General features: G+C 44.3%; 1 protein-coding gene across 1 annotated transcript in view; it reads left to right on the forward strand.

The window, feature by feature from the left end:
- The window catches only part of MYO5B (myosin VB), a 385,029-nt gene that overhangs the window by 240,040 nt on the left and 128,079 nt on the right, over positions 1-16,910 (forward strand). Inside the window, exons 13-14 of the mRNA XM_025364941.1 lie at positions 5,626-5,748; positions 6,620-6,703. Coding sequence (XP_025220726.1) covers positions 5,626-5,748; positions 6,620-6,703 — 207 coding nt within the window. The remainder of the gene's footprint in view (positions 1-5,625; positions 5,749-6,619; positions 6,704-16,910) is intronic.

Genomic DNA, 16,910 nt, shown 5'->3' on the forward strand with positions numbered 1-16,910 from the left:
GTGCAGGGAGCACTCCCAAGGGCCTGTGACTGGTGCCTTAGCTGCAGAGGAGAGTGTAGACTGGACCAGGGTATTTATTAAACCACCTAAGGTGGAAAAGCCCCTTTGCAGACAGGCCTCAAACAAGCCACAGACTGCAATTATTCCTCCTTTATTCAAGTCCACTCCTCCAAGAAGGTGTTTGATTGTCAGAAATGTACATTTCCAGGCTGCTCTTAACAGGACTCCAAAGATGCCCGGTGGCGGGTGGGAAGTAGGTGCGCACTATCCTCTGCTGCCTTCTAAGCCCTATTTGGGTTGGCACTTCCTGCTATCCTCTTCCACTTTCTCTCATCAGTCCACTTTCTCTCAGAGGCACAGGCAACCTTGAACCCTGGAAGCAATTCTAATGAGAGAAGCCTAGGTGCTGTCTCAGGTTGGAGGTGTTGGAGCAATCAGTGGCAGGCCTGGGTGGGGCAGCAGGCTCTGCCCTGTGCCCTGTGATGAGGATTGTTTCCTGGAAGAAAGGAAATCACTCAGGACTGTGGCGTGAAATCAGCTCACTCAGTGGGGGTGCCAGTGCCCCCTACCCCCCCGTTTTCTCACCCGGCCCAGGCTGCTGTCAGGAGGGTTTACTCTGTATTCAGATCACGGGATTGCTGTTTCTTAAGAAGTGGCCCCAAAGGTTTCCTTGTCTAGCACTTTCGTGTAGAGGTGTGACTCCTGTGATGGAGGGAGGTGAAGTGGCCTTGCTATGTTTATGTATTCATTCACACGAGAAACCACATGTTCACGGAATAGTGCACTGAGCCCCTGCCCTTCAGACGTCAGCACTTCTTGAGAGGGTCAGGCAAGCACTGAAGTGTCGTCTTCGATGACAAAGAACCAGAAACGCTGTGGAGGAAATGACAGAAGGAAGAGCGCCGTGGGGAGAGCATTCCCAAGCAACGTCAGATGAGGAGGGGGCATTCCAGGTGAAGGGCATGTCACACTACACTTGGAGAACTTGAAGTGATCTGATTTGTCTGGAACTCCTGGTGGGGACAGGTAAGGTTGGCAAGTAGGGACCGTGGGAGAATGAGAAGCCATGTCCACCCTGAGCAGGTATTCGGGCTTCATCCTGAAGGCTCTGGGCATCAACCCACAGGGGAGAAGAATGGGAGAAGGGATCAGATGTGAATGATCAGCCCAGACTGTGTGCAAGCTGAGGCGGGGACAGCCTGGAGGAGGCAGCACCATGAGGCCATGTGGTAGGCCAGGCGGGAGGGAACAGGGCTTCCAGGAGCTTAGCAGGAAGAGGGCCTCCGTGAGTCCCTTGAGTGGAGCACTTCCTTCCAATGGAGTTGTTGGGACAGAAGTCTAATTTCGGTAATATGAGGAGAGCGGGAGGTGAGGCAGTGGAGACAGCAAGTTTGAACTCTCAGAGGCTTGGCTGTGAAGAGGAAGCGGCGGCGAGAGAGGGGCATGGGCATGGGCATGGGTGGACTGTGGCCCCCCCCAGGAGGCAGGGGTGGGTAGACGGAAGGCCAGCCAGGAGAGAGGCCTTTCTTCCATGAGGACAGAAAGGTGGGATGGCTGTGGGCGAAGATGAGTTTCTGCATGTTAGAGCAGGAATTTGGGATTTCCTGCTTGACAGCCTCTATTTCCCCATGAAGGAGCTGAGGCATCTGCTGAGAGGCAGCAGGGTCAGAAACTTGAAGAGAATGGAGGAAGGTGGGAACGGCTAACCAGTGAACAGAAAGAGAAATTGCAGAGTGCGCAGATTGTTTTGCTGAGGTTAAAGACCATAAATTGAGTTTTAGGAGTTGTTGAGATCAACTTCCTGCTTAGATCTAGGAACAGTGTCTTAATCCATAGAAGTGATTCTCCGAGTGAAATTTTACTTTTTGGCTGCAGTACTTGTGTAAAAGTATCATGGCAGGGCTTGGTTAAAGGAAGATGAGTTGATGTGTGGTCTTATCCAGCCACCCAGGTATGGGTAAGGAGAGAATGGGTAGTTGGATTCATCTAGACTTAATGTTTTGCTGAGCGTGCAGAGGGCTATTTTGAAAAATAAAGGCCTGGTGAAAAATAAAGGCCTGGAAGCGGCACTAGGGGTGGCTGGCAGGTGAGGAGGAAGGAGCTGCCTCCATTCCAGAGAGCAGTGAGGACTGCAGAGTCCTGGTGGGCCCAGCTGGGTTTCTGTGGTGGCAAAGAGGGAAGGGGCCAGAGGGTACTCCTTAAAGAGCCTGGGGATCCAGAGGTACTTATGGTACAATGATTTGAGAGGTCAGCAGGGGTACAAGGCTTGAAGTATGGAATGGAAGGAGACAGTGAGGGACCAGGAAGGTTGGTGCCAGTGGCCCAGGAAGACAGGGATGAGAAAAGAAGCAGACATAGAATAACTGGCCTTGGGGTCTGGTTTTTTTGTTTGTTTGTTTGTTTTGGTTTGGTTTTGTTTTGAGACAGTGTCTTGTTCTGTCACCCAGGCTGGAGTACAGTGGTGTCATCACAGTTATCACTGTAGCCCTGACCTACTGGGCTCAAGTGATCCTCCTGCCTTAGTCTCCCCAGTAGCTGGGGCTACAGGCAAGTGCCACCATGCCTGGCTAATTTTTAAGTTTTTTGTAGAGATGAGGTCTCTCTGTGTTGTTGCCCAGGCTGGTCTTAAACTTGTTGGGCTCAAGCCATCCTCCCACCTCGGCCTCCCAAAGTGCTGGGATTACAGGTGTGAGCCATTGCACCTGGTTGGCCTTGGGGTCCTTAAAAGTCAGCTCCTATCAGCAGCTCTGTTGGGGGCAGGCTTTGGCCTCAGAAGCTGTCCCAGGCCAGCAATGGCAACATCTGTGATAGAGAGTACAGTTCTGTCTAGAGTTCCACAAGGAACACTGAGAGGGGCTTAGGGAGCTCAGAACTTGCACTCCCCCACTGCCATGCCTGCTTTTTTTTTTTTTTTTTTCTATTTTGTTTTACTAGCAAGGAGTGGAATCAGGTCTAATGTATTTTTAACAGCTTTAATGAGATATAATTGACATATCATACAATTCACCCATTTAAAGTATACAATTTGGTGGTTTTTAGTATGTTCACAAAGTTGTGCATCCATTACCAACCACGGTCAATTTTAGAACATTTTCATCACCCCCTAAAAAAGCTCTTTAGCAGCTACTCCCCATTGCCCCCTGGCAGCCCCGGGCAACCACTAATCTACTTTCTTTCTGTATGGATTTGCCTATTCAGGGCATTTAATACAGATGGGACCTTTACTTTTTGATGTGATCAGTGGTCAGTACCATAAGGTCAGAGGGATTTAGGCCTCTGAGGAAGAGAACCTATCTAGATGAGGACCGAGCTGTAGTCCCAGCTTCTGGATCAGTGCTCTCTCTGCATTGCTTTGAGAAGAGCAGAAAGAAGTTCATATAAGCTGTATGTGGATTTCCTTTATAAACGATTCCGTTCAGCTGCATATTATGGAGCTACCGATATCCATGACCCAGAAGCTACCAAAATATAAGATTTTTTTTCTTTCTCCTGTGGCTGTTTAAAATCTACTTCTGTGGAAAGATTTTTGGAGATAAGCACCTTCTACCTTGTTCTGCTTTTGTGGCGCCCTTTAAAACTCTGTTGTCAGGCAAGAAGAGTTAACTTGTTCTGCTTGGAACCCCAGCTCTGCTATTTAATGGCAAAAGCCACAATTACTTTTGCACCAACCTAGTACTTCCCCATTATGTGACCTTGGCAAGTTACTTAACCTCTCTGTCTCCATTTCCTCATCTCTAAAATGCTTACAAACATAGCACCTAGCGGACAGGATTGTTCGAGGGTTAAATGAATTGATACATCTAAAATGTGTAGAAAATGGCCTGGCAAACAGTAAGCACTGTGGGCACTACCTGTATCATCTGAGACTCTTGATCATGGTTAATTCCTGCTGGCCCTTATTTTTAGTTGGAGATGGAATGGGCAGCAACAGGAGAGACTGATCCTTGTCAGAAAATATGGATACACTTGACCTTGGTTGTTTGTTTCCTCTGCTTATCAATTCACACCAATCTGAATTACTGAATATGTAGGATTATGGAGTCTTCTCACAGAAGTCCAATTTCATCTCCAAGGCAAGATGATTTTGTTCCTAGCCAATTTTACGTGTTTGCCTGTGTGGGGCTTCCCACCATGGTTCTGTCTGCCTCAGTTTTGCCAGTCCTTCTAGGTCCCTCTTGTGCCCATCCTCTGGCCCACCCAGTCCTGACATCCGTGCTGGGAAGACCCCTCCTTCCTTCACACCCGGTGGTTCTAAACACAGAATGCTTGGAGACAAATATAAAACAGTATATATAGAAAGTGCTGAATTAAATATATTTTATTGTCTGCCCAGTACAATTAATAGCCTCCTTCAAGATAGTTTTCTTTTCTTGAACTTCCTTTGGTGCTTAGCACTGAGTATTCAATATTAGTTATGCCAAAATGAATCTTGAGCAAAATCAGTTTGCTTACAAAGGATTTAAGAAATTGGTTCCCAAGTATGTAAGCATTTTCTTTATGGCGCGGATTTTATTAGTTTACCATAAAAATCTCTTTGTAAATGGCTAGTGCAAGGGTCACCTTCAACCCTTCCTGATCCAAATATGCAATCTCAACCAAAGAAGGGCAGGTCAATTAGTGACCCGTCACTGAGGACTGGACTGTTTCTGGTCAGTAGGTGTGTGCAGCGATGACCAGGGATGACAAGAGGGAGCACCTTCCTGTTGGAAGAGTTGCTGTCATCCTTGACAATTTGAGTGGTAGTTACAGTGACTCTGTTATATTTTCAATGAAGCAAGATGCTTTTTACGTTTAAAGCCATCCATAAAGATATTGAAAGGGGCCGCCTTTCAGAATTCTTAATGCAGTGGAACCTCTAAGTCTGACTTTGGACAGTGGGAGATGCAGAGATTAGCACCATGTAGATCACTCACTAGGTACTTAGTTCCCACTGCATGGCCAGAGCCCAGTTCTAAGTTCTTTCAGGGACACATAAGCAACGTAAGGCACAACCAGTCCTTGAACACAACAAACTTACAGTTTGTAGTGACGAAACTCAAAACTCAGGGGTGCACAATATGCTAGGGCACGTGTAAGAGCTTGACTGCAAGAATTCCAAAGAAGAGAGAAGCAAGATCAACAGTGGTCAGGAAAGGAAAGACTTGAGCCAGACCTGGACTATGGTATTTAGGTGAATTTAGGGAGGGAAGGTAGGTTTTCCTGTGGCAGGAGTTCACTTGGGTGAGTGGGTAAGCTTGGCACTGCAGGTGAATGTGTTTGTGATGCTGATGTCACAGCCCCGGTTGCAGGGAAGTACCTTCAGGTGGTCCTGCAGGCTGTGACTCTGCTCCTGTGACCTTAGATTTCACCCTTATCCTCCCTAGCACTTGCAGTATCTGCCAACCAGCAGGCTCAGCTGCTCCCACAGGTCCCACAGGAGCCAACCCACAGGGGATGAGGGCACACCGTGGCAGGATCCTGAACATGTGTGGTTGAATTGTTCTTTGCACCGTCCAGTTAAGGTCCCAGTTCAAGGGCTGAATCAACCTTCATGGAGCTGGCCTACTCATCCCATCCCTCTGCTGCAACCCAGGGCTTCCTTCTTCTTCCTCACAAAGCACTCTGCCCTGTCTTGTGGTTCTGCAGGTCCCCAAAGGAACTGACCAGAACTGGGCTCAGAAGCTCTATGACCGGCACTCCAGCAGCCAGCACTTCCAGAAGCCCCGCATGTCCAACACAGCCTTCATCATCGTCCACTTTGCAGACAAGGTGGCTCTCCTCTCTGTTGGCTTGGGTATTCCCTTGGCCCCTCTCTAAGTAGACTTACTGGGCTCTAGACCTAGAGAGAAGGCTGTCCCTTCTGAATGCAAATGGCCTGAAGCCTCAGCTAGGTTCCCCTTCCATCCTCTTTTACCCACCCCTCTACTTCTAGGGGATACCAAGCTTACCACAAGGCATAACTTCACAGGGGGTGCTATAGTTGCCCATTCATATATATATATACACACACATATATACACACATATATACATACACACATACATGTCTATATATATACATGTCTGTCTGTGTGTGTGTGTGTGTGTATATATATATATAAAAAAATTCTAAAGCCATTAAGAGTCTACCCTCACGGAGCTTGAGAGAGAAGGGAGAGCTGAAAACAAAGTACCGAATGGTTTGGCTTCTTACCTGAAGCCGGTGTGGCTGCTCTCCAGGGGGCTGCTTTCTCAGTAGCTGGTGCGTGCATAGAATTTTTCTAAGTGGATTTCTGTTTGCTATGCACTAGCCTGGTGTTTCTTAAATTGTAATGTGTGTATAAATCACCTAGGGTCTTGTTAAAATACAGATTGATTCATTGGGTCTGAGATGTGGCTGAGAAGCTGCATTTATAGAGCCCTAAAGAACCCTTTTATTATGGGAACTCCCTTTAAAACAATTTCTTCCACAAAATGAATAGTCAGTTCCCTGTACGTAAATCCTGACCACTTACTGGGTTTGCATTTTAAGTGGCAACATCTGTGGGTTTCCTATCTACTCACAGCTCTTTTCAGAAAATGCTGCATGGATGAGATGAAAGTGGTTGAGAAACTGCTGAAGCACTAACGACTGTGTCTCTCTCTGGTTGCTGTGGCCCCAGGTGGAGTACCTCTCTGATGGTTTTCTGGAGAAAAACAGAGACACGGTGTATGAAGAGCAGATCAATATCCTGAAGGCCAGCAAGGTAAAGAGTGTCAGAAGCGGGGAGTGGAGCAGGAATGCCCGTGGCCAGTGCTGGGCAGGGAGTGGTGATGCAACCCCTTTAGGGTGGAAAGACAGAGATGCTGGGCCGGGAGGAGGCCAAGGGATTTGTCGGTCATTTCAGTATGAAAACACTTGAATGGCCATACCACCGTGAATGTGTCCGATCTTGTCTGAAAACACTTTAGTATGGCCTGATGGAGGGAAGAAAGCAAGGAGTGTAGGGGCATGGGGAGAGAACTGGGAAAGTTGCCTGCTAATGGAGGGGATAGGGGAGCATGGGAGGTGACAGGTAGAGAATGGTGAGTGCAGTGATGGAAATGTAGCTGGTGTCCATCATGTCATCTGTCCTTTGTCCCCTGCCTGCAGATGTAAGATTATTTAAACCCCATCACATCTAGTATCTGCATTTAATTTGTTGAGCGGTCTATAGAACCTCTCTATAAGCAGAAATTTAATGGAATAGAAGGTGGGATTTAAGGAACACTTCAATCTACTACTTTGGACTCTTTCTCTGTTATTATCAGAATTTTATTTATTTCCAAGCATAGGAAAAGGTAGCAAATATTGTGTCTATTCTAGACGTAGAGGAAAGAAGGCACCAATTCACCCAAACATATCTTTATTAAACACCTGCTTTGGAAGGCCCTGCCCTAAACACACCATTTTCACACAAAGGTGAGCAAGACAGAGTCTACACTGTGGTTGCTCCCCTTTTAATGGGCTGTGAGTGGGCAGATGAAGACACACACAGGTAACTGTGAAAGGAGAGAAGGAGCAGTGGGAGAGGATGATGCAGTCAGGGGAAGCATATGCGCCGGCACTCAAAAAGTCTACTGTGATGCAGATGCTGTTGCTGGCTTTAGCCCTGCAGAGGAAACCTGGGGCCAGAGGTAGGGGAACTTCCTAGGATTTAGGAGGCTTTCTCCCAGACCACATGATACTGAACTCACTGCAGGGGCCTGATAACATTGTGGAAATGGCAGATTAAGTTCTCTTTGTGATAAGCTTTAGATGAATGCAATAGGATGAGATGATAGAATGGAGAAAGTATATCCAGCAAAATGGACCCAGGACATAAACCCAGTTCTATCACGTGGTGAGGGGTTTAGGGAGGATTTGAGTCGCTAACAGCATGCAGACTGCCAATAACAGACCCCTGCCCAGTGTGATCTCTGGGTATCTGGAACATCAGAGAATTAGTCATCACTGGGACAAATTGGCTGTGGGTAAAAGTAAGTATCACTTTGGAGTTCAATGCAAGTTTGACCTTGCAGCTCCCTAAGTTTTTAGATCTCCAGTTTGTGGTGGTTAATATGACTTTTTCCATTTTTTCATGGGGGTGGTGACATAGGGAGGAGCCCCAAGGCACAGGGAAAGAAAGTAGATGGAAGTGGTCTGAGCACTAGGAGCCCCTTCCTCATGATGGTCTCTTACGATGCCTGGAGGCCAGTGACGACCTATAGGGCCAGAAAACTCTGTTGTCTTGGTAGAAGTTTCTCCTTTCAGATTAGGAGCAGAAACGAGGGATGGAGAGAAGAGAGGTGGGTACTTTTTATTTAGTACAGAGTCTGGTTCTGCCATTGTATTGATTTCTGAGCATCTTAATTTGAGTGACTCTCGGGGATTCCAGAATCTAAAAAGGAGTGGTGCTAGGAAAACTCTGTTATACTCACTCTCCAGCAGGTTATCTTTTATTAATAGATGAGCTGCTTTTCCCTTATTTTTATTTAACAGCTTTATTGAATATTTGTGTAGTATATAGTGGTAACCAACACATGTAGTTAATCTCATGGAACTTAGTGAAAAAGATGCACAGTTTAATTACAAATTATGGAAATGCTAAGAAGGTCAAGAAGAAGGTGTTATGGAAGAGAATGATAAGGGTAGGTTGGTGGCCCCCAAGACCACCTCCAGGTTCAACCATTTGCTAGGAAGACTCACAGAACTCGGCATATAATTATGGTTATAATTTGTTACAGCAAAAAGTAAACAGCAAACTCAGCAAAGGGAGAGGTGGATGGGGTAATGTCTCCAGGAGACCAGGCACAAGCTTCCAAGAGTCCCGTCCACCTAGAGTCATACAGGATGCATGTAATTCCCCCTAGAAGCAAGTCATGACACTTCTTTTGAAATGCCTACCAGGGAAGGTCACCTGAGCGCAGGCAGCCAGGGTTTTTATTTGGAGTTGATTATATAGGCACCCTTAGCCTAGCACAAACCAAAATTCCAAAATCCCAGAAGGAAAGCAGATGCTCAACATAAACGATATTGTTTGCATGAGCAATTTAGGCACAGTGAACAGTTCTTACCAGGGAATGGTGAAAATCCAAGTTCCCCTGACACCAGCCAGGGGTCAAGCGCCTTTCTAAGGATAGCAGATGCAGGCCTGCTGTGTTAGTTCTTTTCTATACAAGAATATTGTTTTAGATTGCAGGTACTGGGTTTTTATTAGAAATTAAACATAAGTTCAAAAAAATAAAAATAGTGTAGAAATATATAAAATAAGTCTTCTTTCCCACTCCTTGACCCATCTTTTGGTGGGTGAGAATGTACCCTATTCTGCATGTTGATACATCTTTTTAAGATTAAAATAACTGTATTATAGACACATAGTCCTCTGTAATTTAATTTTTCAGTTACCGTTGTATCTTGGTTGTCTTTCCACATGCGTACACATCTATTTCTCTTTTTTAAACAACTGCTGATAATTTGCTATTTCAAATAATGTAACAATGAATATCCTTTATGTATATCTTTGCATACTTCTGTACAATTATGTCTGTTGGGTAAAATTTTAGAAGTGGATTGATGATGGTTCAAAGAGTATGCACATCAAAAGCGTATAGGTGTTGCTAAGTTGGAGGACAAAATAGGTATGATCTACTCTTGAAATGCAACTTCCTCCTTCTCTATCCTGCCCACCAACCACAATGCTAGCTTTCCCGCTCCCCAGCTAAAACTTCTAGAGAGCCAGTGACCTTGTTGCCACCCCTGTCCCCATCCCAGCAACACCCCTGAGATGCAGTGTAGCAGCACTGAGATTGACCAAGAAGGGCTCTGGCTGACCAGACACTAGCTGGAGGAGGGCTTGAGAACTCTCTGGCCTGAGCCCCTCCTAGCCTGTTTCAGACGTCTCAAAAGACAGAAAGCAAAGATTGATGCTGTATCACCATAAACCTGCAGATGGGCTATACACAGACTGCAGCTGCAAATCAAAGAGTGATTGTAAGTAGCTCTGCACCATTCAGGCAGATGGGCATGTCTGGCAGCATCTGTCATTTTAGTATCTTTAAAGCTCATCATTTACTGAGTGAGTGGCTGTATTTTCTTTAAAATTTTTAGTTTTCATAGTAGCCGTATGAGGCATATGTTTCTAACTCCGTATTAAAGAAAAATGAAAACCTAGAAAGATACAAGTTTCTATGTCATTACATTAAAATTGTAATGCTTAATTTTTTATTGTTTTTCATTTAGCGCAGCTAAATCTCAAATCCTGTTTGTAAATTCATAATTTTACTTAAAGTACTTTTATGAGAGACTTTTTTTTTTTTTTTTTCCGTCCGGTGACATCCTTGATAAGAAATTAACAAGTCGTCATGAATAATTAAGCAGTAGGGGATAGAAGATACCCATCTACTTTACCAACCAAAGGGATGTTCGAAGAACTCCCACTAAGAGCAGTGAAATAACATGGTGTTAATGAGAATGTAATTAGTGAAGCCAGTTCCATTGCCTGAGCAGTTATAATGTAGCTAATTGCTTTCTCAGCTATCAGAGCTATAAATACACTTAAGAAATGCCTCTTTAAAACATGACTTCAAGTTTTTAACAGAGTCATTTGCTTTAAATACTAAAGGATGGAGATTTTCCCTTCCAATTTTTATTTATTGTGAAAAGGAATAATTTATCAACCAGGAAAAAAAGAGCACTTTAAAAGGAGAATGTTTTTCCTCTGCAGATTTCCTATTCCTGACCACCACTACATATAGGTCAGAGGGACAAGCTGTGGGTCACATGTTTATGCCAGCATGTGCTGGGCAGTGAGGGTGTATTGGGCAGCGTTTCTGGGCTATGGGGCAGGCATCCCGATGCCATCTTTCCACTCTATCCCAGCATAAGGGATCTTGAGATGCTTATGGTCCAGAGGCCACCTTGACCCAAAGTCACCTACCCTGAGTTCATGAACCCTACACCTCCTTCCCAGAATTAATATTCCAACAAACTCATCCCCCTCTGGATCTCAGAGATCCTACCACTTCCAAATGCAGTCTCAGTGACAGAGACCTACAATTAAAACCTAGATTTTAAAATAAAATACAAATTCACCGGACTGAACCTTGGTCATGTTGGTACCCAAATTACAGCACAGAAACAGCTGAGACAAGGCCCAGGTGTTCACTCCCCTTCTCCTTCCTGCTGCTTATGGCTTGACTTCGGCTTGTCAAGGAATGACAAGCACACATATCCATTGCTTTCCATGCTGATGTGTTTTTTAAAAGTTATACACACATACCTTGTTTTGACCAAATAAGTTTGCTTTTTAAAAATCTTACGTTTACTTTTAATTTTTAAACTTATTTTCTATATAGGAGCTTGAGATAATAAACATACTACAAAATGTTCTCAAATGTACTTTGAGTGCTTCCTGTTTAAGATGTGCTGGTATTTGAAAAGCTTCTAGCAATACTTAAACCAAGCCGGACACGATGTAGGATAACTTTTTAGTTGACTAAACAATATCGTCTCCTTTATAATACAGAAGAGTCCATGTTGTCTTCCAAACAAAGTGAAGTACTGAGACTTTTCCTCCAAAGCCTGTTTAAAACCCTTTTAAAATATTCATCTAAATGTCAGAGATTTTTCCCTCCAAAGGATACCATTAGTCACGTAAAAAGAATTGATTGAAAGGAAAATGTGTTTATTATGTTTACAGCCATAGATTTTTTTAAAAAAGAAAAGATTCTGGGGAAGAGACCCCAGTCAAACTGCTCTTGTACTGAGTCTTATTTTAGCTTTATGTGTCTGTTTCAGAGGAAATATCTTTTATATTCTTATACACACAAATGAGTAGGTGTGATTTCCAAGGTAACAGCTATGTGTCAGCTGTAATTGACTTTTTCTAAACTGCCAAATGGCCTTTAGAAAGTCTTTTCATGCTTCTTAGTCCCTTTTCGATTTGCCCCGGGCTTTTAAAATCTATATATAGAAATGAATAGCAGAGAATGCCAAAGCCAGTCCCTATGTACAGGTTTTAAACAAGTGACAGGAAAGTGTTGGTTTGTCTGGAGGTCCTTCCTTGAGCGTTTGAGTTTGAAGGGGGAAAATTGTGAGAAATGCCCGGGTGACTGCCCTAAGGTAAATTGTGGCAGCTCTCTTACTGCTCAGTCAGCTTACAAACAGACTGCTTAATAGCTCTAAACACATAATTGGAGTTCGTCAGTTGCCCTGATCTGATCACTATACACTATATATGTCAAAACATTACTAGGTACCCCATATATGTACAGTTACTATGTGTCAATTAAAAAATAAAAATTTAAAAACTTCTCCCTTTCACTCAGAAATGTGATCCTTTGTATGGGTCCTTTGTCAAGTAAGAGCTTGGTGACTACTTTTCACTGTGACTCCGAGCTTGTGTAGAGTTGGGACACTCCTCGGGTGAGGTGTCTTGACCTAGCCCAGTCTTCTTAAGGGATGGGTGTGGATGGGATCAGTAATGTGTATTTCTTGCTTGGGTCTTTTGCGGTTGTCTACAGCCCAGCGTTGAACGTGGTATCTCTTAGTCTTTCAGTCCTGTCATCAAACTAGATCTCTATGTTCATTGAGTTTATAAAACAAATTTTGAATAGAATACGAAGCATACTACCCCTCCTTTTGAGAACTAATATTCCAACACAGTCATCTTCCTCTAAATCCCAGATTCTACCACTTCCAAATGCAGTCTCAATAGCAGGAACCTAAATGAAAACCCAGCTTTTAAAATAACATACAAACTCTTCAGACTAAACCTTGATTATATTTTTATCCAGATTATAGCATGGTGCCAGCTTAGGTACAAATCTGCCTTGGACAATTTTTACTTTCTGTTCTTAGGTTACAAATTCCCTGTTTAATGTATAAAACTAGAAGCACAGATAGCCTTTCTAATGGAAGCAGGAGAAAGGGGCTGAAATCTTAAAATCCTCCTATTGGTGATTCTGATTTCCAGGTTCCTAGTGTTATTTTCTCATACACATCAAGCATCCCAAATCTAGAATGCTCTAAAATTTGAAACTTTTTGAGCACCACATGACACTCAAAGGAAGTATGTCTACGGCCATACCACCCTGAATGTACCTGGTCTTGTCTGATCTTGGAAGCTAAGCAGGGTCGGGCCTGGTTAGTACATGGATGGGAGGAAATGCTCACTGGAGTATTTTGGATTTTGGGTATTCAGATTAGGGATGCTCAACCAGTAAGTATAATGTAAATTCTCCAAAATCTGAAACACTTCTGGTCTCAGGCATTTTGAATAAGGGATACTCAATCTGTACCTGTTACTGACCTTAGGGCTTAATATATTTTTTCACAGTAAAAGCTACTATGAATGATTTCTGTAAATTTGACCCCCTCCCCACCATCCAGTAGTATAGTTATGCAGATTGTTAACTTCTACCCATGTCTCAAACATCTTGAAAATTCACTTCAGAAAGTACATGAATTAGAATCATTTAATATGATTATTAAATGTTTTGCTTTGCCATGACAGATTGGCATAAATCACAATGACATCTTCAAAATGTGAACCTGCCTCTAGCCTTCCATTATTTCCCCATGGAACTTTCTCAGCACCAGTCTGACTGGGCCACTTTGTCCTTTCTTACCTGTGTCTTGGCACTCTGGCGCTGGTCCATGGAGCCCCCAGGCCCGGCTTTCTTCTCCTCCCCTCTCCTCCCCTCGTCCCCTCCTCCCCTCCTTCCCCCCATTCTGTTCCTGCCACTGTCAGTGTTTAGTTCACTTGAATACTGTTCATCTATGGCTTTCTGTCATAGACAGTGAGGACAAACAAATGGGCCTTCAACATGCGGCTGCTGGATAAGGTTTGCATCCAGAGAAAACTCTGGCTGTTGGGTGGAATGTGTTTGGGTGAAGGCGTGCCCGGAGGTACACCCTCACACTTTTGGTGACTGTAGTGATCCAGGAGAGAGCTGGGTAGTCCTGAGCTGGAGCAGCAGACTCTTCATTAATGAAAAAAAGGACTGCGTACTTGATTGAAATATAGGAAGTAGGGCGAGGGCAGGATCCTAGCCGAAACCTAGGAAGTCAGTGGGTGAAGGTGGTTTGGGCTGTATTGAATTCGGAGTTCCCAGTGGAACACCTAGAGGGAAGAAGAGCAAGCTGGAATTGTGGATCATAGTAATGGGAAAAGATCCAGACTGGAGTGGCAGGATCTGGGAGGGATAGTTGGAGCCATGGCCTGGGGGAGACTGTCCCCAGGGACTGAGGTAAGTGGTGAGGATGAGGCTCTGGCAAATGGCAATGCAAAGGAGGGAAGTGCAGGAAAAAGCCCCGTGGGAGGTTCTGGGAAGGGAGTTGGGCAGGGAGAAGATTGGAGGAAGCAGAACTGCTAAGTCTCAAGAAGGGACCTTTATAAGGAGGCGAGGGCCAGTGGTGCGGAGGGCTTTGAAGAGGTCGAGTAGGATCAAAAATGAAACCACACCTCTTCTAGCCATTGGACTTGACGAGCACTGGAGTTGCTCTCAAGGCACATTTCAGCAGCACGGGGAGGAGGCCATCTGGTGGAGGCAGGTTTGAGGAGGAGCGGTGTGGAGGGTGGTGTCCATCTGTGGACGCCTTGCTCGAGGCAATCAGTGGTAAAGTGAGAGGAGAGACAGGCTGAGCAGGGAGGGGTTTGAAGCAGCAGAGAAGCTTGAACATAGCTGTGTGCTTGGTGGATAGAAGCCAGGGCATGGAGTGGTTCGAGTATAAGAAAATGCAGGAGTCCAGGTCAGGGAGTGAGTTAAAGGAATCGTCTGGTCAGCTCTTCCATTTTTATAGATGAGCAAGTTAAGATCTAGTAAGCCTGAGAGTTTGCCATAGGCCACACGGCTGTCAAGTTGCAGGGTCATATCTAAAGTTCAGGTCTCCTGACCCAGTCCCATGCCCTTCCTGCTATACCTCATTACTTCTGAGCTCCCTGCTAGGTTGTAAGCTCTTCTGGTCTCCCTGGTCTCTCTTGACTCCTCTAGGCACCCAGGACAGGGCTTCATGTGCAATGGGCTCTTCCTTATGCTGCAGCCAGGGATCTGTTTAGAAAGAACTGCCATCTCTGGTTCTAGTCATGCCACTCTCTGTGGTGTATTGTTGCTTGGACTCTGGAGCCAGGCTGTCTGGGTTCACATCCTGACTTTGCTACTTACAGCTCTGTGATCTTGGGCCCTAAGTCTCAGTTTCTCATCTGTAAAATAGAGTGCAATGGTGCTTACACCATTGGGAGGCTTGGAGGAGTTCATGTGTGTCAGGCATAGTTAACATGCTCAATAAATATTAGCCCCTGTTATTTTAACCCTTTAATGACTTCCCATTGCTTTTAGGATAAAAATAAGAATTTTTAACTGAGGCTTACATGAGCTGGTCCCTCTTACTTCCTTCTCACTGTGTACATTATAGGTTGACCGGCTTTATCTTAACCCCCCCGAATACACAAAGCTCCTTCATAGGTGCCGTTACTTCCACCCCACAATGTGCTGTCCTCCCCATCCAGTGTCCTACAGTTCAGACTTCCCTCCCTAAGAGAATCCTTTCTTCATTTCCCACATCCCAGACCCCCGATTCAGTTGCATCTTTGTTTATTTCCTTTACGATATTCATCTTCTTGTCATTATGATTTTAATTGTGGGTTATTTTCATTAGCATTCTACTTCCATGCTAGACCATAAGCTCCATGATATAGAAGAGGCTAGGCTTGTTCTATAACACTTCTGTGTTGCCAGTCCCTAGCACAGCATTGGTTGCATATTTGAGAATCAGTAAGTGTTGATGGGTTAATGCGTGGATGAATGAATGAATGAACAAACTAGTCAATCTAGTATCTTAACAGTCAGTGACCTAGTGTTTACTTTCTCTTCTTTGACTGCACATGGAATTGAGTACCTAATAAAAGTATCATTTTTTTATGATGTTGGCATATGGATTTTAGCCACGGATCTTAAATTGTGTTTTTATTTCTGACAGCTTACTAGTTACCTTGCCATCTAAAAAGACAATATTTATGATTTTGAAATACCATGCATGAAGAGAGGAGGAAGATTTATTTCAAAGATGCTGAGAATAGGAACAGAGTTGTCACCTGTTGGCAGCTAACACTTGGGGGCATCCTTAGTGATCTCACTGAGGGACCCTCCCGGGTACCTGCCTGACAACAGTATCATCAGTATCCTTAGCAGGGATTTGTCTCTTTATCTCCTTCCATGGAGATGTTTAGACGCTGCATGTTGTAAATAGGATTATCCCTTCCATGCCCTGAGGCAGAGATTCGAGGTGTGCTTTGCTTAGGAATATGGTAGCATTCTCTCATGCTAATCATGGTGTCAGCAGCCTATTGTAGCCACAGAATAGCCAGCAGTGAGAATGGGCTTGAGCTGCTCACCAGAGATGGCCTTAAGATCATTGGTTGGTGCTTTTAGACTGAACTTAGAACCCAGGTCAGGGAACTAAGGAGCTGTAACTTTTATTTGCGTGCAAGTCACTCTGGTGGAAAATGGAAATTGGATGCTTCTAATGGTTGCTGTGTCTGTGGGAAATGAGGAATGCAAGGGAAAAGTGAAACTGACACATGTTGATTCCAGCATGGTTGTGCATCTAGGTGCACAAGTACATGGTTGTTTCATTGCTTTATAACCCATTAGACTAGCTCCTGTGCTGTGCAAAACAAAACACTGACTTGTGTTAATTTCTCTTGACTCTAAAACTGAAACTCCTGAAATGTATGAACTTTGTAATAACTAAGAATGAGGTAAGAGGAACTAATTTTTTTGTTTGTTTTTAGTTTAAAATGCTTGATGTAGAAGATTAGCCTATAATTTTCACCAGCATTAGGTGCTGTTTTAAGCATTAGGCATTGTAACCTTGTATGTATGTGCAGGTGGGCACACTCATACTGATCCACTGCGATTGTGAAGTGTTCCTGCATAAGGTGAGGCTTAAGC

This window comes from Theropithecus gelada, chromosome 18 (genome assembly GCF_003255815.1).
Source record: "Theropithecus gelada isolate Dixy chromosome 18, Tgel_1.0, whole genome shotgun sequence".
Lineage (NCBI taxonomy): Eukaryota > Metazoa > Chordata > Mammalia > Primates > Cercopithecidae > Theropithecus > Theropithecus gelada.